This window comes from Hyla sarda, chromosome 2 (genome assembly GCF_029499605.1).
Source record: "Hyla sarda isolate aHylSar1 chromosome 2, aHylSar1.hap1, whole genome shotgun sequence".
In the NCBI taxonomy this organism is placed as follows: domain Eukaryota; kingdom Metazoa; phylum Chordata; class Amphibia; order Anura; family Hylidae; genus Hyla; species Hyla sarda.
This window is the reverse complement of record NC_079190.1, coordinates 61,190,998-61,214,720: the sequence shown is the minus strand read 5'-3', so window position 1 is coordinate 61,214,720 and position 23,723 is coordinate 61,190,998. Positions and strand designations below refer to the sequence as shown.

Here is a 23,723-nt window from a genome sequence, read left to right as displayed (position 1 = left end):
ACATCAATTGTCGTTAAGGGGTTAAAGAGTACCTGTCATCAAACCATATTTTCTAAAGTAATTTAGATAATATTCCCTAACTACACCTAACACCCCTCCTGCCCTTGTCAGAGCTTTAAAAAGCTGTGTATCATACCTTTCCCCTTTCTCACATTGTGTTAGCTTTCGGCAGGAGAAAGTGGGCATTCCCCAGCAGGCACAACATCACTGAAGCCTGCGAAAGCTGCCCCTCGCCATGCCCACACACACTTCCTAAGTTTGGTTTCCTGCCAGGTGCGGAGGAGACCAAACTAACTGTTTAACTTATGCAGGGAACAGAACAGAGCCACCTAGTGGCCGTTTTTCAATCATATTAAAAAAGATATAAAGGTTCAGAATTTAAACAGCAAGTAAATAGCAAAGTGTCTTATAATTACATAAGGAACAATACATTAAAAGTTAAGTTTGGTAACAGGTACTCTTTAAGCCTGTGTGCTGTTGTTGTGACCCAACAAAATCAAAACCTGTGTCTGGCTGTTTACCATCTCCGTGCCCTCTCAAATTTGCATCATGGGCGGCGTTCCGAAAGGGTATAGGGTCCTGCCTCCAACACTGTCTGATATCAGTAGGTTTCTATTGGCCTTTGATAAAAATATGAAATAATTTCAAGGAGTTTTGATAAAAAATATCCTACCATTTTACGAATCCTAGTGCCTCCATGGTTAGAAAATACAAACCCAAAATAGTTTTACCCTACAGTTTTAGCAGATATCCAGTGAAGTACATAGAAGGAAAGAGGCCCCATAGCAAATATTGATATGGGCCAACCATAAGGATGTCTTATTTTGCCCCTCAGGACAGGAAAGTCTGGTGTTCATTTCCCCTAGTTTTCCATAACCCATTAGTCTGTACTCCCCTCCATTAATTTGTGGACAATGCAGTTCCCTGGAGAGAGAAGTTCTGCACAGTTTCTTATCAATAAACAAAGGAATGGGACCATCCAAGACAGGGCAGTGCCTCTTTCCTCCAAGGGTCCCATAGCAGCAGCCACGTGATCTGCCACAATGGTACATACGCTCTTGCAGATAGATGTCAGGGAGGAGAAAAATCAGGTATGCATGCTGGATTTCAGATACCCAATCCTTATCCTTTTGATCTCACTAAGATAAGTGATACCAGAGGTGTCCGGAAGATGCCTACCCCTCCACCCCCCCCCCCCCCTCCTCCATTATGAGTAAAGAGGATCAGGAGAGCTTAGCATAACATTTAGACTGCAACTATGTTAAGCTTTAAAGAGGTACTCTGCCCCTAAACATCTTATCCCTCAATCCAAAGGATATGGGATAAGATGTCTGACCATGGGATTGCGGCCACTGGGGCCCCCTGTGATCTCCGGCGCGGCACCTCAGTCATCCGGTGCACAGAGCGAACTCTGCTCCGTTCTGGATGACAGGCAACCACAGCGCCACAACACCTCCATTTATGTCTTTGTACTAGCCGCCACACCCCCTCCCATAGACATAAATGAAGGGGGCTTGGCATGACATCACAAACACGAAAGCCCCAAGCTTCTGTGTTCAGAACGCTGTGGTGCCTGTGTGAGGTGCAGAACTGCGTCCTATGCAAGGGGAAGGCAGAGCTGTGCAGGACACAATTCTGCACCTCCCTCAGTCCCGTACACAGCTTCACCCCTCCCTCTGGAGGAGGGACATAGATTCTCACAGCCCCGATTCTGGACGTAGATTTTTACACTTGTGAAAATCCAAGTCCGGGAGGCTGTGTGAGCAGGGCTTTGAGAATCCCTCTCCTCCTGAGGGAGGTGCAGGAAAATCTATGTCCAGGAGCGGGGCTGTGCAAGCAGGGCTGTGAAAATCTATGTCCAGGAGCAGGGCTGTGCACATCTATGTCCAGGAGCAGGGCTGTGCAAGCGGGGCTGTGCACATCTATGTCCAGGAGCAGGGCTGTGCAAGCGGGGCTGTGCACATCTATGTCCAGGAGCAGGGCTGTGCAAGCAGGGCTGTGAAAATCTATGTCCAGGAGCAGGGCTGTGCAAGCGGGGCTGTGCACATCTATGTCCAGGAGCAGGGCTGTGCAAGCGGGGCTGTGCACATCTATGTCCAGGAGCAGGGCTGTGCACATCTATGTCCAGGAGCAGGGCTGTGCAAGCGGGGCTGTGCACATCTATGTCCAGGAGCAGGGCTGTGCAAGCAGGGCTGTGAAAATCTATGTCCAGGAGCAGGGCTGTGCAAGCGGGGCTGTGCACATCTATGTCCAGGAGCAGGGCTGTGCAAGCGGGGCTGTGAAAATCTACGTCCAGGAGCAGGGCTGTGCACATCTATGTCCAGGAGCAGGGCTGTGCAAGCGGGGCTGTGCACATCTATGTCCAGGAGCAGGGCTGTGCAAGCGGGGCTGTGCACATCTATGTCCAGGAGCAGGGCTGTGCAAGCGGGGCTGTGAAAATCTATGTCCAGGAGCAGGGCTGTGCAAGCGGGGCTGTGCACATCTATGTCCAGGAGCAGGGCTGTGCAAGCGGGGCTGTGCACATCTATGTCCAGGAGCGGTGCTGTGTAAGCGGGGCTGTGAAAATCTATGTCCAGGAGCAGGGCTGTGCAAGCGGGGCTGTGCACATCTATGTCCAGGAGCGGTGCTGTGTAAGCGGGGCTGTGAAAATCTATGTCCAGGAGCAGGGCTGTGCAAGCGGGGCTGTGCACATCTATGTCCAGGAGCGGTGCTGTGTAAGCGGGGCTGTGAAAATCTATGTCCAGGAGCAGGGCTGTGCAAGCGGGGCTGTGCACATCTATGTCCAGGAGCAGGGCTGTGCAAGCGGGACTGTGAAAATCTATGTCCAGGAGCAGGGCTGTGCAAGCGGGGCTGTGCACATCTATGTCCAGGAGCAGGGCTGTGCAAATCTATGTCCCTTCTCTCCTTCTGAGGGAGGGGCAAGAAGGCAGCTGTGTACGGGGGCTGAGGGAGGTGCAGAACTGCGTCCTGCCCAGCTCTGCCTTCCCCTCCCCTCTCTGTTTGTTCGGAAATCTACAGACAGCTGAGGGGAGGGGCAACGCAGAAATGCATGGGACGCAGTTCTGCACCTCACACCGGCCCGAAGATCATCCGGCCACTGGGGCCCCCCCATAATCAGACATCTGATACCTGATCCTTTGGATAGGGGATAAGGTGTCTAGGGCCTGAGTACCCCTTTAATACTTCATTCTTTTAAATTCTATAAATCTGTATTCTATAATATGCTGCAGATCAGATATCTATTCAGTATAATGCATAAGTCACTGCTACTTTATCTCTACTCGAGTACATAGTCAGCACATGGTGGCGTACACCCATAGAAGAAGAATTGACGAGCATTAGCAGAACACAATTAGGGGAAATTGATCTAGTAGTTTCAATGTAATAAGTGAGGACACATAATAAATGATCTGACTATTATCTTGGGAACATTATGTGCTAAGTCAAAGCTGCATGTTATACTGTAGCTTCCTGAGACTATACAGAATGGGGCGCCCTTGAGTTTATGTATAGTATAATAAAGGGGTATTATGTGGCACAGGTTAAAATATTCCCAGTTTCCCTTTTAAGCACTGCGGTGAAGCGTACTACAGGTCCCAGCATGATCTACACTACTATTCTGGGCACTGAAAAAAAAATCCTCAATGATGAAGTTTTACACCCTTTGTGTTTTTACAGCAAACCTCTATATAATTTTAAAGGGGTATTCCAGGCCAAAACTTTTTTTTATATATATTACTTCTATTAAAAATCTTAATCCTTCCAATAGTTATTAGCTTCTGAAGTTGAGTTGCTGTTTTCTGTCTAACTGCTTTCTGATGACTCACGTCCCGGGAGCTGTCCAGCTCCCTATGGGGATATTCTCCCATCATGCACAGCTCTTGGGACATGACATCATCATTGAGCATTTAGACAGAAAACTTCAGAAGCTAATAACTATTGGAAGGATTAAGAATTTTTTTTATAGAAGTCATTTACAAATCTGTTTAACTTTCCGGAGCAAGTTGATATATAAAAAAAAAGTTTTTGCCTGGAATACCCCTTTAAGAACATTGTCATAATACATCATATGTTATTGTTGTATATAGATAACATACTGTAAAATATGCCTTAGGACAGTGGTCTCCAACTTGCGGACCTCCAGATGTTGCAAAACTGCAACTCCCAGCATGCCCGGACAGCCAACGGCTGTCCGGGCATGCTGGGAGTTGTAGTTTTGCAACATCTGGAGGTCCGCAGGTTGGAGACCACTGCCTTAGGAAATGAGCCGCTCAGTCAGCAAATGGTTGAATATTTTGTGTTTATTGCTTGATCATCGTGCGGTTAAATTATTTTATGCGGCTAAATGATCCTGAGCGTCCGCAATAAAAATAGATCACATTACTGTAAAAAGGCCAGCTCAGCAGCCACCAGGGCAAGCATTATGTGACTGTACTGCTCAGCCGCCTTTACCTTAATAAGGTTACACAGATAAGTGGAAAATGCACAGAACATAGAATGAAGGTCATAATCACAGCAAATGAGATTTGAAGTTTCTTAAAGGGATATACGACATAACAGACATGATGTGCAAACAATGATGTGCTAGAATTGGCGCAAGGAAAAACTGGCGTGGATATGCCCATGATATGCCATAAATGTCTGATAGAGGAGGACCATCTGGGACCAGCACCCATGTTGGTAATGAGTGCCCCTTCAGCCTGGTTGTAGCCGTTGGGGTTGTCGGAAAGCCAAAAACACCTGATTGGGTTGTGTTGTGTAGTTTACATAACTATAGAGGTTAATAGAAGTTGTGTAAATGCTGTATGCAAAACCCCCATTATCTCCAGTAATAGTTACAAAATTGTGGTCTCCTGCCCACCTGTGGCAGCCGTGACCAAGTGAGGGTAAGGGGTTCTTGATCCCAAAGTGGGACCCACATCTATCACACAATGACGACATGTTCTGTGGCTATGAGTCTGTTTAACTCTGGTGGAAACAAGTGGAAAACAAATGTTTTCAAATCAACTCATGCAAGAAAGTTAAATAGATTTGAAAATGACTTCTATTTAATAATGTATAGTTACTTTGAAATCACTGCAGGCACAGGCCTTGCCATTCTTCTACAGGGCGGGGCCATTTATATGGATACACCTTAATAAAATGGGAATGGTTGGTGATATTAACTTCCTGTTTGTGGCACATTAGTATATGTGAAGGGGGGGGGGGGGAAACTTTTCAAGATGGGTGGTGACCATGGCGGCCATTTTGAAGTCGGCCATTTTGAATCCAACTTTTGTTTTTTCAATAGGAAGAGGATCATGTGACACATCAAACTTATTGGGAATTTCACAAGAAAAACAATGATGTGCTTGGTTTTAACGTAACTTTATTCTTTCATGAGTTATTTACAAGTTTCTGACCACTTATAAAATGTGTTCAATGTGCTGCCCATTGTGTTGGATTATCAATGAAACCCTCTTCTCCCACTCTTCACACACTGATAGCAACACCGCAGGAGAAATGCTAGCACAGGCTTCCAGTATCCGTAGTTTCAGGTGCTGCACATCTCGTATCTTCACAGCATAGACAATTGCCTTCAGATGACCCCAAAGATAAAAGTCTAAGGGGGTCAGATCGGAAGACCTTGGGGGCCATTCAGCCGGCCCACATCGACCAATCTACTTTCCAGGAAACTGTTCATCTAGGAATGCTCAGACCTGACACCTATAATGTGGTGGTGCACCATCTTGCTGGAAAAACTCAGGGAACGTGCAGCTTCAGTGCATAAAGAGGGAAACACATCATCATGTAGCAATTTCGCATATCCAGTGGCCTTGAGGTTACACAGGCTTGTAGTGCGGGTGATCCTGATTAAAACGCTCCTTACCTGGTTAAAAATGGTTGATCACTTTTTAAGATATCTATATTTTTAGTTTTCTGTTATTCCCTGGCTTGGGACTCAGTGGGAGGTGTTATCATCTGGGACTCGGCCACACGTCATTCTAGCTGGGCGGAGCTGCCGCTCGGCTCATGAATATTCATGAACTTATCCTCCTGGTCTAATTCTTCTTTCTCGGTCTGTTTGTGAATAAATACACCCTCCGTCCCTCCCTTCCTCCCACCCCCGGCTTTTCACTTATGCAGCCCGTCTTCTTACTTGTATAGGGCCGCAGCTTGAGTGAAGCCGGGGCTTAGAACGCCGCTTCCGGGTGTACGGAACGCGGCACATGCGCGGCCCTCCCCACCAGACCGAGAAAGAAGAATTAGACCAGGAGGATAAGTTCATGAATATTCATGAGCCGGGCGACAGCTCCGCCCAGCTAGAATGACGTGTGGCCGAGTCCCAGATGATAACACCTCCCACTGAGTCCCAAGCCAGGGAATAACAGAAAACTAAAAATATAGATATCTTAAGAAGCGCTGAACCATTTTTAACCAGGTAAAGAGCGTTTTAATCAGGATCACCCGCACTACAAGCCTGTATAAATGGCCGACCCTGTATATTATTGGAACAACATGAGTTGCCCATGGACTTCAGTCAATCTTGGACATTGTGCTTTCCGACTCCATTCTATCCATCTCGCTTCCAACCTTGCCACAGACAGCATATGAAATCGGCCTAGGCTCATAGAATTTGGGAATGCTGTTCTCTTGAGTGAGCACTATACCCCCTTTAATAGGTTTAACCTTCACAATACCGTTTAAAAACACATTTGCTGATTTATGAAACTTCTTTTTTTTGTCCAGTTTTAACAGTTTTGTATATTGCATCCCCAGCTTGCAGATTATTTATGGAGTTCAAATCTAACTTCAATTTTCTAAGCCAGTCTCAACCCAACAGGGCTGGTCTATTTGTATAAAAAATATACAATTTCAAGTTGTGATGGCCTTTATTGTAATAATTCACTGTCACAGGTAGAACCCCAATAAGTGAATGTTTTTACCTATTTATGTTTTTAACTGAATATCTGTTGGTTTAAGCTGAGAATCTGGAAAATACTGTGTAAAGTCCAGTTGTGACATGATTGACATCACAGAACCGGTGTCTAATTCCATCCTGATGGTTTTGCCTTTATCCTGGGGTTAAGCCATATAGCTTGTTTCATGTCATCTTTTACGTAAAAGATTTCCAGATAAGCCACGTCTTTTATATTGTTGTCATAATCATCATCATTTATGAGGTATAATAAAGCACAAAAAAGATTGGAGCCATTTAAAGAAAAATACAAATAATACTTTATTAAAGAGAATACACAAATACATAAAAGCTGAGGACTCTCAGAGTCCTCAGCTTTTATGTATTTGTGTATTCTCTTTAATAAAGTATTATTTGTATTTTATTTGTATGCTTATGGGAGCTCATTAGCTATTTCTATAGATAGGTGTCATTAGTTGTGAGGATTTTTTTATCCCACCATTATTTTTATTTTTTTTTAATTTTGGGCCTAATTGGTGAATATTTATTCTAAGAGTATATAATGGTGGTGTGAGGACAGAAATACTTTATGCAGAAAGAAGATATTGATAACCATCTCTTACATGAAGAAGAGAAATATATATATATATATATATATATATATATATATATAATGTTTTTAGTCTTTCTCATCACCAAATATGGTGTTTTCAGTCAGATATATAATGATGTTATCCAAATAAACATATACATCGAGGGGGGGGGGACAGCTTTTTGTGGCAGTTTGACTAAAAGCCAGGAGTGGATTTAAAAGGAATGGGAAATAGAAAGGAAAGACTACTACTTCTCCTTTCTGCTGGATCCACTAATCGATTTGCCTCAAATAAAAAAAAAAAAACCTCTTGCAGTAAACTCTATATGGAACTGTTGAAAAAAAAAAATTGGGGTTAAATTAACTGCGAGTTTGTAATACAAAACAGTCATTATGGAAGCGGAAAGACTGGACTAATCATAACAGTCTCTACTATTCAGCAACAGTCTCTACTTGGCGGAAGTTGTTTAATATGAAATAGTTAAAGTGTTTTTCCATGATAAAACATCAATGCTTATCCTAAAGACAGGCCATGGATGAATGATCATGATGACCTCAACCGACCCCAGACCTCCCCAGCTGAACAAAGCAGCTTTAGCATTTGCTGGATCACTATGGCACCTTAACTGCAGTACCCTCCATACAAAATAGTAGTTATTTTTTCTGTAATTATTCACATGCCATTGAGGGGGTATACATCTATTTTTTTCAACTGTGTAAAAAAAGCATAGTCTACTGCTCTTTTCTACCCAAAAGGCACCCAACGTGGAATATGATTTAATTATGGGGATGTATGTAATTGTTTGGCTTTATAGTCATTGTTTGGCTTTATAGTTGCATATGCAACATCAAGCCATCTTTTTTCTAAACTAAATAATTCTAATTCTGATAATCATCACATTGTGTTGTCTCCATAAGAGCCCTGCAGAGGCTATATTCTTAGTCTATATGGTTTCCATTTAGCATATATTGACATTTATAAATTTGGTTTAATTTTGTTTTATTTACAATTTACATAATAACATCATTTTATTATTCTACCTACCCTAAAGGTTTGATACTCTTTTATACATATCTTTATGTAATATCCATATAGCATAGAGGACTGGAATCCGTTATTAAAATTTTGTCTTTACTCTTGAGTATAGGAGGCTTCATTAACCTCAGCTATATGGATTATTATTATTCAATTAACTAAGACAGGGAGTTTGCAACCAAGGTTATCTCCAGTTTACACTGTGAGGGCATCCATCTTTAAGAATCTGATTTCCTGCTTCAAGGAGAACCAACTAGCCAGAAGTGGAAAACCAGCTGAACCAGGACCCTTCTGCAAACACTAAACTCTTAGTGGGCTTCCAGGCAAGGTTAGTGCAGGTTGGCTAAACATGTCACAGAATTTCTTCAGCATACGCCCTGGGCATATGGTATTGTGCCAAAGAACCATGAGTAAAGTCTTCAAGTATCTGCACCATAGAGAACCAACCTGTGTAGGCCCTCCACAGTACAGTTTAACTTAATTGGACTGCATCTGTTTCTGCATCTTCATCTGGCTGAGAGAAAGACAAGGGCTAGCACTATTACTCACAAAAGAACTCACAGTATAGCAAAACCGAAAGCAAGATATGCAGGTAGGTATCCACACTACAGGGGTGCACATCCACACTGGTAGAGTGTATAAATGCATAAATGCAACAACAATAAAGGATATAGAAGGCAGCACTCACCCAATGATGTAAAAACATCCAACTTTAATATATCTTCATTAAAACATGTCCGAGTACGTGGTCAGTGCTAGACCCTTAGTACAGTATATTTGCTTCTAAAAATCTCTCAAAGGGAACAGTGACAAATTTCCACAGATCCACTCAAAAGTATAGCAACTCTGTAACCCTGTGCTCACGTGACATTTAAAAGTAAAGTTCAACTCTACAAGTTACCAGAGGGTCGGGATCTTCATTATTGCCTTCAACACCATTGGTAATGGGTACTTCCCCAGACACAACATCAAGTGCACCCTGGGGTTGAGGACTGCCTAAATTATGCTTGGTGAAGTAGTCCAGGCGAGCTGAGGGACTGCTATCCTAAACTCGCCTGGATTACTCCACTGGTCCTCCTTGTGGGCACCTCGCTTCTCTATTGGATTTCAAAAATATCAGAAAAAACGTATTTGCAAAATGACACAAAAAATGCAAGTAAAACAACCTTTAACATGACTTTATACGTGAACTTATTACATGAAAATACTATGAAAAACCCTTTGTGAAGGGTCCTAAATCTGATGAAAACTGCCTGAAAATCTCCATCCAAAACTTTGAGAACTTTGTTCACATTTAAAATGCTTGACTGACCTCGAATTGTAAAGTTCATTTTCAGTTTTCCTGTTCATTTCTACTTTGCATGTTCATTACTTCTGAAGGGGTTTTCTATTTCAAATAAAAAGAGAGAACTACTTGATATGATCTTCAGAGCTGTTCCTATATATTACTGACAACATACAGTGAAAGACTGAAACCTGCAGCGCCTGCAAGGTCATACAGATGTTCAATGACAAACCTCAGTCGGGCATATGCATGTGCTTCAATAAAGGGGTACTCCACTGGCCAGCGTTCAGAAGTAAATGTTTCGAACTCTGTTTCTGCACTGCGGGGCACAGCCACGCCACTCGTGACATCACGGCCACGCCCCATCAATGCAAGTCTATGGGAGGGGGCGTGGCGGCTCCCAAAGATCTGCATTGATGTGGCGTGGCCGTGATGTCGCGAGGGGCGTGGTCAACCCCCGCAGCGCAATAACAGCGTTCGGAATATTTACTTCCGAACACTGGCTAGTGGAGTACCCCTTTAAGCTGGGCCCTTGCCAGCACTGGAGTATTTCAATCCTTCATGGCATAGTGTGTTACCAAATTGTTTTCTTGGTGACTATAGTTCCAGCTGCTGTGAGATCATTGACAAGATCCTCCTGTGTAGTTCTGGGCCGATTCCTCATCGTTCTCATGATCATTGAAACTCCACGAGTTGAGATCTTGCATGAAGCCCCGACGAAAGAATATTGACAGATATTTTGTATTTCTTCCATTTGTAAATAATGGCACCAACTGTTGTAAACTTCGTAACAATCTGCTTGGCAATGGTCTTGTAGCCCGTTCCAGCCTTGTGTAGGTCTTCAATCTAGTTCCTGACATCATTTGGCAACTCTTTGGTCTTTTGCCATGGTGAAGAGTTTGGAATCTGATCGATTAATTGTTTCTTTGAAAATGTGTTTTTTTTATACAGGTAACAAGTTAAGATTAGGAGCACTCCCTTTAACCCCTTAAGGACACAGCCCATTTTGGCCTTAAGGACGTAGCCAATTTTATTTTTGCGTTTTCGTTTTTTCCTCCTCGCCTTCTAAAAATCATAACTCTTTTATATTTCCATCCACAGACTAGTATGAGGGCTTGTTTTTTGTAATGACATCACTCACTTTACCATAAAATGTGTGGCGAAATAAAAAAAAAATACTATTTGTGTGGGGAAATTGAAACGAAAACCACACTTTTGCAAATTTTGGAAGGTTTTGTTTTCATGCTGTACAATTTACGGTAAACAATTACGTTTTCTTTGTTCTGTGGGTCAATACAATTCAAATGACACCCATAATTCCATACTTTTCTATTATTGTACTGCTTTAAAAAAAATCTCAAACTTTTTAACCAAATGAGTGCGTTTAAAATCCCTCTATTTTGACAACCTATGACTTTTTCATTTTTCCGTATAAGCAGCGGTATGAGGGCTCATGATCTGTCCTTTTTTTATACTCCACTTTTTTACTTTATTTTTTTTTATATGACACTTAAATTTTTTCTATTTTTTACGTTTACGCCATTCACTGTACGGGATAATTAACAGTATATTTTGATAGTTCAGACTTTTACACATACGGTGATACCAAATATGTTTATTAATTATTTTTATTACGCCTTTTTGGGGGTAAAATGGGAAAAACGGATGATATAAATTTTTATTGGGGGAGGGGATTTTTCACATTTAACTTTAACTTTTTTTTTTTTTTTTTACACTTTAATAGTCCCCATAGGGGACTATCTATAGCAATCATTTGATTGCTAATACTGTTCAGTGCTATGCATAGGGCATAGCACTGATCAGTGTTATGGGCAATCTTCTGCTCTGGTCTGCTCGATCTCAGACCAGAGCAGAAGACCCCAGGAGACAGATGGAGGCAGGTCGAGACCTCCATCCGCTATTATGGATGATCGGATCCCCGCAACAGCGCCGCGGGCGATCCGATCATCCATTTTAGTGACCGCACTGCCGCAGATGCTGTGATCTGTATTTATCAAGGCATCTGAGGGGTTAAAGGGGTATTCCGGGAATTTTTTTTTATTTGACTATGCTACAGGGGTTGTAAAGTTAGTGTAGTTCATAATATAGTGTCTGTACCTGTGTGTGACGGTTTTCTCACAATTCTTATGTGAATTTCATCCCAATATTTATTTTTACCAGCATACAAAATGACTGCTGTCTCAGATTTTTCCCAGCTTGCAATGCGATCGAGACCTGACTCACTAGTCAGCTGATGACAGGGATCCTGTCTGCTTCAATGGGTGGAGGGATCACTCTGCAACTAATGTAACAGCTGTAGGCACCCTGATTGAAAACCACAGGTCTGCAGCTCATTTATGTTTCAATAGGTGGGGTAGCTGATGTGTGGGAAGGAGGAAAATGGTATCATGGGATTTGTAGGCAAACAAGAAAACTAAAAACAGGAAATACAGGTTCAGAGAGAGCTAGCCACAGTGTTATGGTAATCTCACAGCATTGCCATTTAGCCCAAGACAAGCGCAGATCCTTCCTAAGCATGTCCATTACTGTCTGCCAGGTGTGTACTAAAATCACCTTATGGTGGAGAACCCCTTTAATGGCACACATCACCATGGTCGCTAATGTGCGCCATTACTGGCGGGTCCCTGGCTGCTGATAGCAGCCAGGACCTGCCGTTCATGACCCGAGCACCACTCCGGTGCTTGCAGTTATGTACAGGATGTAAATGTACGTCCTGGTGCATTAAGTACATTTATGTCCTATGTGGTTAAGGGGTTAAGAGAGTGCTCCTAATCTCAGCTCATTAGCTGTATAAAAGACACCTGGGAGACAGACTAAAATGCACATCAACTCATACATTATTTGAAATGCACTTTTTCTGGACTTTTTATTGTCATTCTGCCCCTCATTCTCGAACAAACCTACCAATAAAATTATAGACTGATCATTTCTTAGTCAGCAGGCAAATGTACAGAATCAGCAGGGGATCAAATATTTCTTTCATTCACAATTCAGTCCTGGCTTGACGGACTAGGTATGATAGATCTGTTGTCAAATGGATCTTAACAAATCCTGACAGATCACATTGGCTTATATTGAAGTCAATCAAGTTTCCATAAGGGTTTTGGTGGTTTTGGCAAAGTAGACTATTCTGGTTATCAAAAATATTGGAAGATAATGCTGATATGAACACAGTAGCAAAATAATTTTATAACAACGTTTAGGGGTTGTTCGGGGATAATAAAAAATTGTATGTATGGCTGGGGGTGCTGTAAAAATAAAAGTGATATTCCCCCTACCGATCCCTGCTGCTGGCTTTTGGATGACTCCCACCCAGTCCCTGCTGGTCACTACTTTTTCCTTATTCCTGTGATGCATTGTCCCCACACGAACTGCCCCACTCACCCAATCACTGTCCACAGTGGTCTCCCAGATCGGCCAATGATTGGGCAGTTCTTGTGTGAATTATGCATCAAAAGATCAGGGAGATGCTGTGTTGAGCATTGACCAGGATCATTCTGAATGGCAGCTGTGGGGTGTGGGGGAGGTGAGTATCACCCATATAATTATTATTTTTTCCCCAAGAGCAATCCTGCAAGTCTGCTGTATTCTAAAATACTTTGATCTTGTCAGATTCTGATTGATCACTTATTCATTGTGTTTAACCTCTGCATCCAGAACAGATCAATAGTCTATGTATTTATTATCTATGTCCCATTAGGGACAAAAAAACATTAATAATGTCCTGCATTACGTATAGTACTGACTACACATGCTGCTCTAATGAACATACAAAGATTTAGGAGTATAAAAAGACAATGATACATAGAAGAGTTTAAAGTAGAAGAGGATGAAAAGCAACAAGTGGAAGGAGATAGTCACAGAAATCAGGAACAAAGAAGATCCCGTAATTCCAGGAAGAAATGCTTCTCGTGGTCATCAGGAGTCAAATGATCATAATGTGGTTAATAATAGTAGTTAGTACAATAGTATAAGGGTACGGTCTCATGTTGCAACTTTCGCAGGTGGACAAGAAGCTGTCCAGATGCAATGGCTAATGACAGCACAACCTTGACATCAAACTGTGGCACTATTGGCAAAATTGGGCATGCCGGCAGGGTTTGTTCACATGCAATCGTTGCACCATGAGGCTATACAGTAAAATATAAATGTAAAGGTCTTTAATCATGGCCACTATCTTCTGTATATCACATCAATGTATCTGCACAATGCAATAAGTATAAGACAGTGAAACCTCTCAGATAAGACCCATGGGGGGGGGAGGGGCGGGGGTCTGAATAAGGGGGGTCTTCTCAAAGAGGTGGTCTTTTTGGCAAGGTTTTACATTATACATACTTTTACAATGTGAAAATATGTTGTCCCATCTGGATAATCTATATGTCCTGGTTTAAATAAGAGCCACATAAGTCTCTGTTCACACTACTGTTGCGATTTCATAGAAAGAAACTCAGACACACTGCTAGATCTGTCTTATTGCCTTAAAATGGGGTCCATTGGGTTCTGCCGCCATATCTGTCATTTTGATTGGAGGAATTGCCTTGCATACTATGCTATGTTTTTTTCATCAAATAATATGTTGTTATTTCCAACAGTGGCCCCTGATGAAGTCTCGAATTTGAGTGAAGCATAACCCTACATTTCCCATCAATCTAACCGAGACCCCTGATGAAGTCTCCAATGTGAACAAAGCATAACCCTACATTTCCCATGAGTCCAACAAATGTCCCTGAGGAAGTTTCCAATGTGAACAAAGCATAACCCTACATTTCCCATGAGTCCAACAAATGTCCCTGAGGAAGTCTCCAATGTGAACAAAGCATAACCCTACATTTCCTATGAGTCCAACAGAAGCCCCTGATGAAGTGTCCAATGTAAACAATGTATAACCCTACATTTCCCATGAGTCTAACAGAGGCCCCGGATGAAGTCTCCAATGTGAGTGAAGCATAAGCCTACATTTCCCATGAGTCCAATGGAGGTCCCTGATGAAGTCTCCAATGTCAACAAAGCATAACCCTACATTTCCCATGAGTCTAACAGAGGCCCCTGATGAAGTCTCCAATGTGAACAAAGCTGATGAAGTCTCCAACATTTCCCATGAGTCCAATGGAGGTCCCTGATGAAGTCTCCAATGTGAACAAAGCATAACCCTACATTTCCCATGAGTTCAACAGAAGCCCCTGATGAAGTCTCCAATGTAAACAAAGTATAACCCTACATTTCCCATGAGTCTAACAGAGGCCCCTGATGAAGTCTCCAATGTGAGTGAAGCATAACCCTACATTTCCCATGAGTCCAATGGAGGCCCCTGATGAAGTCTCCAATGTCAACAAAGCATAACCCTACATTTCCCATGAGTCCCAACAGAGGCCCCTGATGAAGTTTCCAATGTCAACAAAGCATAACCCATTTCCCATGAGTTATCCTGAGATTAAGAACATCAAGTCCGAAACGCGTTGCATTTGCCAGTTTTTCTTGTAAATTTTAGCTCTTGTTCCTACTAAAGATTTTTGAATAATGTTTCCAGATTAGTTGATATGCTGGATAGTAATTGAGTGTTGTATATTGTATTTCCCATACTTTTTCTCTGCAGTTCAAGTACATGAAGCTTCCTCTGCTTAGGAAAGCCAGACCTATGTTGCAAAACTACAACTCCCAGCATGCCCGGACAGCCGAAGGCTGTCCGGGCATGCTGGGAGTTGTAGTTTTGCAACAGCTGGAGGTACACTGGTTGGGAAACACTGATATAGACCGTGATGCAAACACTTTGCATGTAGGTGGCAAAATATTTGCTGTATATTCCACATATATGCTCGACTGTATGCTATGTCTTTATCTGTATGTTCTATAGTGAATAGATGGGAAACTTTTGGCACCTCACACTTAATCTTCTTCCATGTTCTCAGATAACCGTCCCATCTATTACCCATCCCCCAGTTGCTTGGATACTACAGTCATAGTCCTGTACAATTACTGCAGATTATTAGGGATTTGTCCCGGCTATAAATACAAATTAACTTCTTGTTTTATATGCACATTGTTTAAATACAAGCAACTCCAGATATCCAGATCAAACCCGAAACTCGTCCCTGCATTTATTTCTTCAATTTCACCTATCATTACAGTGATTAGAATGTCATATGCATGGACAACATCAGCCTCCATTTACCTCCTGTTACAGGAGATTATCATAAGCTTCTGCTTATCAAATGAAGACGTCGGAATAATAAGGACAAACGAAATATATGGGCTTCACCAGTAGATAGATATTGGACAGATATGACATGTTATGATATTAGGATTAGATACTGTGGGTGGATGATTTAATGAATGCATAGATGATTGATTGATTGATTGATTGATAGATAGATAGATAGATAGAAGTTAGCAGAAATCTAGAATATACATAGATATAAGGTAGATAAAAGAGGATTAAAATAATTTATAACTCATAAACAAATAAATAACTTATAAATAAATAATAGATATATATGACAGACAGAACGATAGACGATAGATAAAATTTAGAAGATAGGTAGAATATAGATAAATATAAGGTAGATAAACGATGATTGTTAACCACTTAAATATAATTATAATATATTATAATATAAATAAGTAAATAAATAAAAGATAGATAGATATGAGATAGATAGATAGATAGATAGATAGATCGATAGATAGATAGATATGAGATAGATAGATATGAGATAGATAGATAAATATGAGATAGATAGATAGATATGAGATAGATAGATAGATATGAGATAGATATGAGATATATAGATAGACAGATAAAATATGAGATAGATAGATATGAGATAGATAGATAGATAGATAGATATGAGATAGATAAATAGATAGATATGAGATAGATAGATAGATAGATAGATATGAGATAGATAGATATGAGATAGATAGATAGATATGAGATAGATAGATAGATATGAGATAGATATGAGATAGATAGATAGACATGAGATAGATAGACATGAGATAGATAGATATGAGATAGATAGATATGAGATAGATAGACGATAGATAAAAGTTAGAAGATAGCTAGAATATACATAAATATAAGGTAGATAAAAGATGATTGTTAACCACTTAAATATAATAAAATAGTAAATAAATAAAAGATAAATAGATAGATATGACACATATAGAAACATATGAGATAGGTAGATAGATAGATTGATAGAGAGATAGATAAGATAGATATGAGATAGATAGATAGATATGAGATAGATAGGTAGGTAATGATACATGGAGAGGAGTTAGATAAGAACATGATTTAAAGTTACATAAATTACTGTACATATATTAACATATAGAAGACAGATCCATAGATAGATATGTGATCAATAGATAGATATCAGATATATTTAAGGTAGATAAAAGATAAATGCTAATTAATGAAATAAATAAATAGACATGTAGATAAATAAAAATAATAAACAAATATAAGATAGATATGACTTATTGTTACATAGACACATTGATAGATAGATAGATAGATAGATAGATAGATAGATAGATAGATAGATAGAGAGAGAGAGATAGATAGATAGATAAAATGATTGTTAATTACTTAAATAAATAGGTAGGTAAATATATAAATAAATAAAAACATACACAAATAGATATGATAGGTAGACAGATAAGGCTGTGTTCACACGTCATGGTAAATAGATACATATATAGATAGATAGATAGATAGATAGATAGATAACAGTGCTACCACCTGCTATGCTTACTTTTAAACTGCATCATGAATTCAGGTTGTCACTGTTGTACACTTCTATATCTTACCTTTATGAGATTATGTCCAGCTTTGTACCCAAGTAACTTCTCCCTTTAATGCCAGGGGGCAAACTGCCAGTAGAATATCCATGCCAAGCTACCGCATACGGATTGTCGATAGTAATCCAATACTTCACATCTTTTCAAAAAGGTTAAAACAAGCTTTAGAATAGGCTTCAAAAAACCCCACCATGGCCTCATTGACCCATCCACCATAGATATCCTGTAGCTTCTGAGGTAGGTCCCAGTGGTAAAGGGGTAACCACAGGTTTTATACCCACCTCCTTTAACCTATCGATGAGTGCCCTGTAATATGAATACCCTGCCTGGCTGGGACCTGCATCAGTCCCATTAGGAAACAACCTGGACCAAGAAATGGAAACCTGTAGTGCGAGACCCCCAAAATCTGGAGAGCTGCTGTGTCCCTGTAGAGGTTGTTGTAGCTGTCACTGGCCACATCTCCTGTGGCACGTCCATCCTTGTGGCAATGTGTGTCCCATATAGAGGGTGCCCTGCCATCCTGCTGCCAGCCACCCTCCACCTGATATGCAGCTGTGCCCACTGCCCACATGAAGTCCTGGGGAAAGGTGTCATAGAGGAACAAGTTATCTTTTGGGAAAGGCAGCCTTGCAAACCTATGCCATATATTCTCTGCACACCCAGGGAGCCAGTAGCCCAGTGCAAGCCACACCAGCAGTACCCTCATGATGAGAGGTCTTCTCAATGGAGGAGGATGATGAGGAGACCCTCCAGCTGTCAGCTCTATATATCACCTACCCACCATGAGCTATGAGCGATCCCTATAGCAGGGAGGGACCAGCCATTAATAATTAGCTGAAGGAGCTCATCTACTCCAGAGCTTCCTCCTGTGCTGGGAGAAACTGTAATGTTCATACACACTGACAACAAGTAGCTGCCTCCTCCTCCTGCACTCCACACTGTGACACACACTCTAATTACACCCAGGGATGCAGGGGCACACACACAACACACCACACACACACACCACACACACACATAACACACCACACACATAACACACCACACACACATAACACACCACACACACACACCACACAGACACACACACACAGACACACACACACACACACACACTGCACCAATAAGCTGGCACAACAGGGGGTCCATGAGATGAGCAGAGTTCACACAGTGCACAGGACATGGATGGAAAAGACATCACACAGTAATAACTACAAGAGGAGAGATGATGGGTCAGACAGGTGCAACATCTTATGACAATACAATGCAGTTATTTACTGATATGTGGTAGCCCTTGGGGGGGTGTATGGTAGGGATGGTATGATGTTGGTATATGAGGGGTTAATATTAACCCAGTCACTCGTGACGCCAGGGTGAGGGCTGGTATGCTGAATCTATGTTCCGGCCTATCGCCGCCCTTCCCAGAAGCGATAGGTGCAAGACTGTTGAGACCCAATTAGCTCCTAGCAGGCTATAACTACCCCTCCCCCTTATTACAATAATTAATTAAATAATAACTGACACAACAACAATTCAACTTTTCCGTGGGTGGGGATCGGCCACAGCTTTATTTATAAAATTATTTATATAAATAACAATTTAACTGTAACAAAGACACCGATTGGCTTCTTGCCAACCCGAGAGGTGCTGCCACACTGTGCTGTGTGGAGGTCTACCCCGGGTTGACCCCGCTTTCACCGTCTTCTTACCGCCAAGCTGTGACTTACAATAAACAGAGATACCCCTACCCCTTAATTCCCTGGTTGAACTTGATGGACATATGTCTTTTTTCGACCGTACTAACTATGTAACTATATGTAACTATGTAACTATACAAAAAAGGAAGGGAGGGAGGGCAAAACTCCGGGTCCTGGGCAGATTGAGGGGGGAAGGGAGACACCACAGCTATAAATACCCAGGGGAGGGCCCCTGAAAGCCCGGGAAACTATTAAACCCCTGATTGGTGCACTCCTTCCCCCCCCCCCCCCCCACCCATCGGACATACCACTATATTTACCCACAGGTTTTACAGGCGGGGGAGGGCTCTAAAAACCTTGCCTGTACATTTCTTAACCCCTTAACTGCTCACCAGTCAGGGGGCAAGCTAGTTATGCACAGCTTGCCCCTCCAGACTGTTGAGACCCAATCAGCTCCTAGCAGGCTATAACTACCCCTCCCCCTTATTACAATAATTAATTAAATAATAACTGACACAACAACAATTCAACTTTTCCGTGGGTGGGTGGGGATCGGCCACAGCTTTATTTATAAAATTATTTATATAAATAACAATTTAACTGTAACAAAGACACCGATTGGCTTCTTGCCAACCCCAGAGGTGCTGCCACACTGTCCTGTGTGGAGGTCTACGCCGGGTTGACCCCGCTTTCACCGCCACGGAGGAGACCAGTTAGCCCTACACTGGGCTCCGACCCCCACCCAATAGACACTGGATAGCCAACACCTGGGGCCACCTCAGCCCCCCGGACACACCCAACACATTTCCTCTCCAGGAAATCCGCTCAACACATTTCCTCTCCAGGAAATCCGCCCAACACATTTCCTCTCCAGGAAATCCGCCCAACACATTTCCTTTCCAGTAATCCGCCCAACACATTTCCTCTCCAGGAAATCCGAGGTACCTGCCGCCAGGACCTTTGTTTTAGCATTTCCTTTTTTTTATTTTTTTTTATTTTATTCACTAACTCTTGTGTGAACTCATCTCTCAGACTCACTCATACACCGAAGAGTGCCGCAGCACTCGCACCACCATGCGGAAAGCTGCTCGCAAAACAATACACATATGGGAAACATCAAACTGGGCGAAAATAGCCACACAACATGCAGATCGCCCGCGCCCCGCGTGCTGCGCTACCGTCTCCGGAAACCAAGCCCTCTACGCCGACACCGATACAAAGAGAGCGAATCCCAAACGCACAACACCCCATCCTACAAAAAGAAGCCAAAACCCAAAACGGACAATCGGGGGGCGGGGGAAAAAAAAAAAAGGGGGGCGGGGGGGAGTGGCCCCCACCGCCACCCAGTCAACAATAGCATGACAACTGGAAAAAACAGGCATTCGTGGACCCTCATGCAGTACAAACTGTGTGTCCCAGATAACCTAAGCAGTCTCGGACCGACGGGCCTGAAAACGCACAAAATAGGCACCCAAAAACACATCAGACACCCAAGTGCCATGGAAGGAGACGAGGAGAAAGAAAGTGCCCATCCACATAGCCCCGAAAAAAGCCACCGCAAAACCTCGGATCAGAAAAAACGACGCAAAAGCGACAACAACAAAAAAATCCGACCCACAGCCACCACCAAACCGACCCAAAAACTGATAGGAAAAAACAGTCGCCGACAGCAAGACCACCCACTCGCGGGCCCAGCCCCTAGGTATACACCAACATCATACCAACCGCAAATCAGAAAAGAAAAATCACCCCCCGCCATGCGCCGTGTGGCAACCTCACCCCACTGGATCGCAGCACAGCGGGAAAGCCACCCAATTTTTTATTTTTATTTTTATTTTTTTATTTAATTTATTTTATTTTTTATTTTGCATTGATTAGTAGGTGATTCACACGAACAGGTGAAGATACCCAGCGTCACATACTAAGAATGTTAATTGGATACACGGAGAACACAGCCCAAATCTCGAACCTCCTTGAATAGGAGACACAGCAGTTAACTTATGTTGTCGCATCCTATCAAAACGAAATAGGAAATCAAACAGCAGAACCTTGTAGGTACAAAAAACAAATCCCCTATCCACAGACACATTTGGAACCTCCGGGACCCTCCTCGACTGTAGACATCCCGGCCTCCACACCAACCACTCGCAAGCGCCTCACCGTGAGTGCGACCAAGTCGCAGGAGCCACCAAAGCGGACCAAGAAATACAACACTCTCCACGATGACCCACAGGCCGAAAGTTTAACCACAACACTGTATCACTCTGTCCTACCCCGGGACCCAAACCCGAGGTGGTCTCCCATTCCACATGAGCAAACCTTCCGACTCCACCCGAGGGAGCAACCTCCGGAACCACTGCCAGAGAACGGGACAAAGCGTCAACACCCAATACCGACTCCAGGGAGTACAGCCCCAAAATAAACCATAACTCCAAACAGCGAAGCACTAAGTGCAACAAGCCGAGCGCAGGAAGAAAGCCGATAGAAAGAAATAGCAGTGACAACGCCCCAAATGTCAGACCGACAAAACGCCCCCGATCACTCAAATCACACCCTAAAAAAGAAAAGCATCACCAAATTAAAAGGGCAATCAAGCGCAGGGGCCACGCCAACCCACACAGTACCGTTACGGTTCTAGAACATGAGCCGCCGAAGCAAGCACCCAAAGTCCCACAACCAACACCAAGGGAAAAACGCAAACAAAAACCCAAGCATGGCAGAAACCCACTGACTACCAAGACCCCAAGGAGTAAACCACCCTGCAGCACCACTGGAAAACCAAAACACCACACCAACAACCAACCAAACCAGCCACACCTGGGATCAGAGCGAGCTCCCCATGAGCTGCAAAGGGGGACTGAAAGCAGGCCTGTCCACTGCATTACTCCTGAAAAACCCCAACCAACCGGAACGTCAGCCCTTAGCACACCAGGGGCACATATGCGGGGACACAGATACCACACACCCTCGGCGGCCAGAGACAACCTGCAGGAAAAAACTCCGCCCAGAACCACATTCCACGTGGAACATTCAGTAAACCAGCAAGGACCGGGGCACCTAGCGAGCCCTGAGGAAACCAAAACAGAGAAAACGCAATCACTCCCTGATCACAGGAAAGCAGCAAACCAACGCCAACAGGGCATGCGGAACACATGCTAATCTCCTCTGTATCGTTCCAATTTTAACATATGTGCTGCCGAAGAGAGCACAAAATATGGACGCTTCACAAATTTGCGTGTCAGCCTTGCAGCAACAAACCACACCCCAACAAGTGTAGAGCACAGGAGAATCACCCTCCTGAATACCACCACGAACAGAAGAACTCACAATGCAAGACAAACGGAGACTCAAGCGAAACCTACCCACCGCCACATCAGCCAAAGAACCCAGCACGGCATACAGGAGTCCCATGCCTACAAGAGATTGGGAGCAAAACAGGAAAAAACATCAGACAAATACACTAGGACAAATGGAGCAGCGGAGAGAGACTACAACTTAAGATGGAGAGATAAACCAAACAAAAGGGGAGAAAACCCAAAGAAACTAAACCGTGACTGGGTGGCAGCCACCGATTCAGGAAAAGGAACAAGCCTCGGGAGCTAAGTCAGCAAAACCCCGGCCACCCAGAGCGTAAGGCAAAAAGACCACACACCCAAGCGCGCACTGCAAAAATGATACCCTACCAAAACACCCCGTCAAGAAGAGACGTACCCAACTCACAACCAGAGACCAACATAGACATAACACCCATATCCGAGACCCAAAACCAACAAACACACGGGAACAAAAGGACGAACACTACACAGAGCGTAGCCATAAGCACACAAACCAGGGAAGGGGCCAAGCCCCGCAGCAGAACACTCACCAATTCCAGAAGATGGAGAAGCCAACAGCTGGAGGAACCACTTCACCACCGCCGCAGGCGTGGGACAAGGCACGCTGGAGACCGCCGGGTCGCGGGCACTCGGCCACCGCCCGGAACGGCGCCGGAAACCAGCAGTAGAGGACTTCGAGGGAGAACCCCTGCGGGAAGAACCGAAACACCTACTCCCAGCAGGTGAGCAGAAGGCCCAAAAAACACCGCCTGTGCCGCCTCCCAGGGCCAGAGCGAGAGCGGCGACAAATACGTCTATGCTCCCATCCGGCCCCAGAGGGGAAAAGAGCAACACGAAATCAGGGGAGCACTCCCTACCCCTCCACGGGGGGCATCGGAGAGGCAGGAGGAAGGAGGACAGCAGCGGCAGCAGAGGGGGGGGGTTGGGAACTCAGGGCGGAGAGGTGATGGGGAGGCGTGGGGAGGGGTGCAGTGGCTGCAAGAACCATGGGAGCACTGGAAGAGCACGAGGAAAAAGGGGGGGCAGCAGCCACGGCAGCAGTGGGCAAGGGGAGAG

At 43.4% G+C, this 23,723-nt stretch overlaps 1 protein-coding gene and 1 pseudogene across 1 annotated transcript in view; both read right to left on the bottom strand.

The window, feature by feature from the left end:
• Positions 1–18,479, bottom strand: part of KL (klotho) — a 56,489-nt gene extending 38,010 nt beyond the window's left edge. Inside the window, 5 exon segments of the mRNA XM_056561897.1 lie at positions 17,645–17,679; positions 17,682–17,780; positions 17,783–17,891; positions 17,893–18,014; positions 18,017–18,479. Coding sequence (XP_056417872.1) covers positions 17,645–17,679; positions 17,682–17,780; positions 17,783–17,891; positions 17,893–18,014; positions 18,017–18,341 — 690 coding nt within the window. The 5' untranslated portion in view covers positions 18,342–18,479.
• A 4,004-nt stretch (positions 18,480–22,483) lies between these two features.
• Positions 22,484–22,541, bottom strand: LOC130359732 (U6 spliceosomal RNA; annotated as a pseudogene).
• Between the last annotated feature and the right edge of the window lie 1,182 nt (positions 22,542–23,723).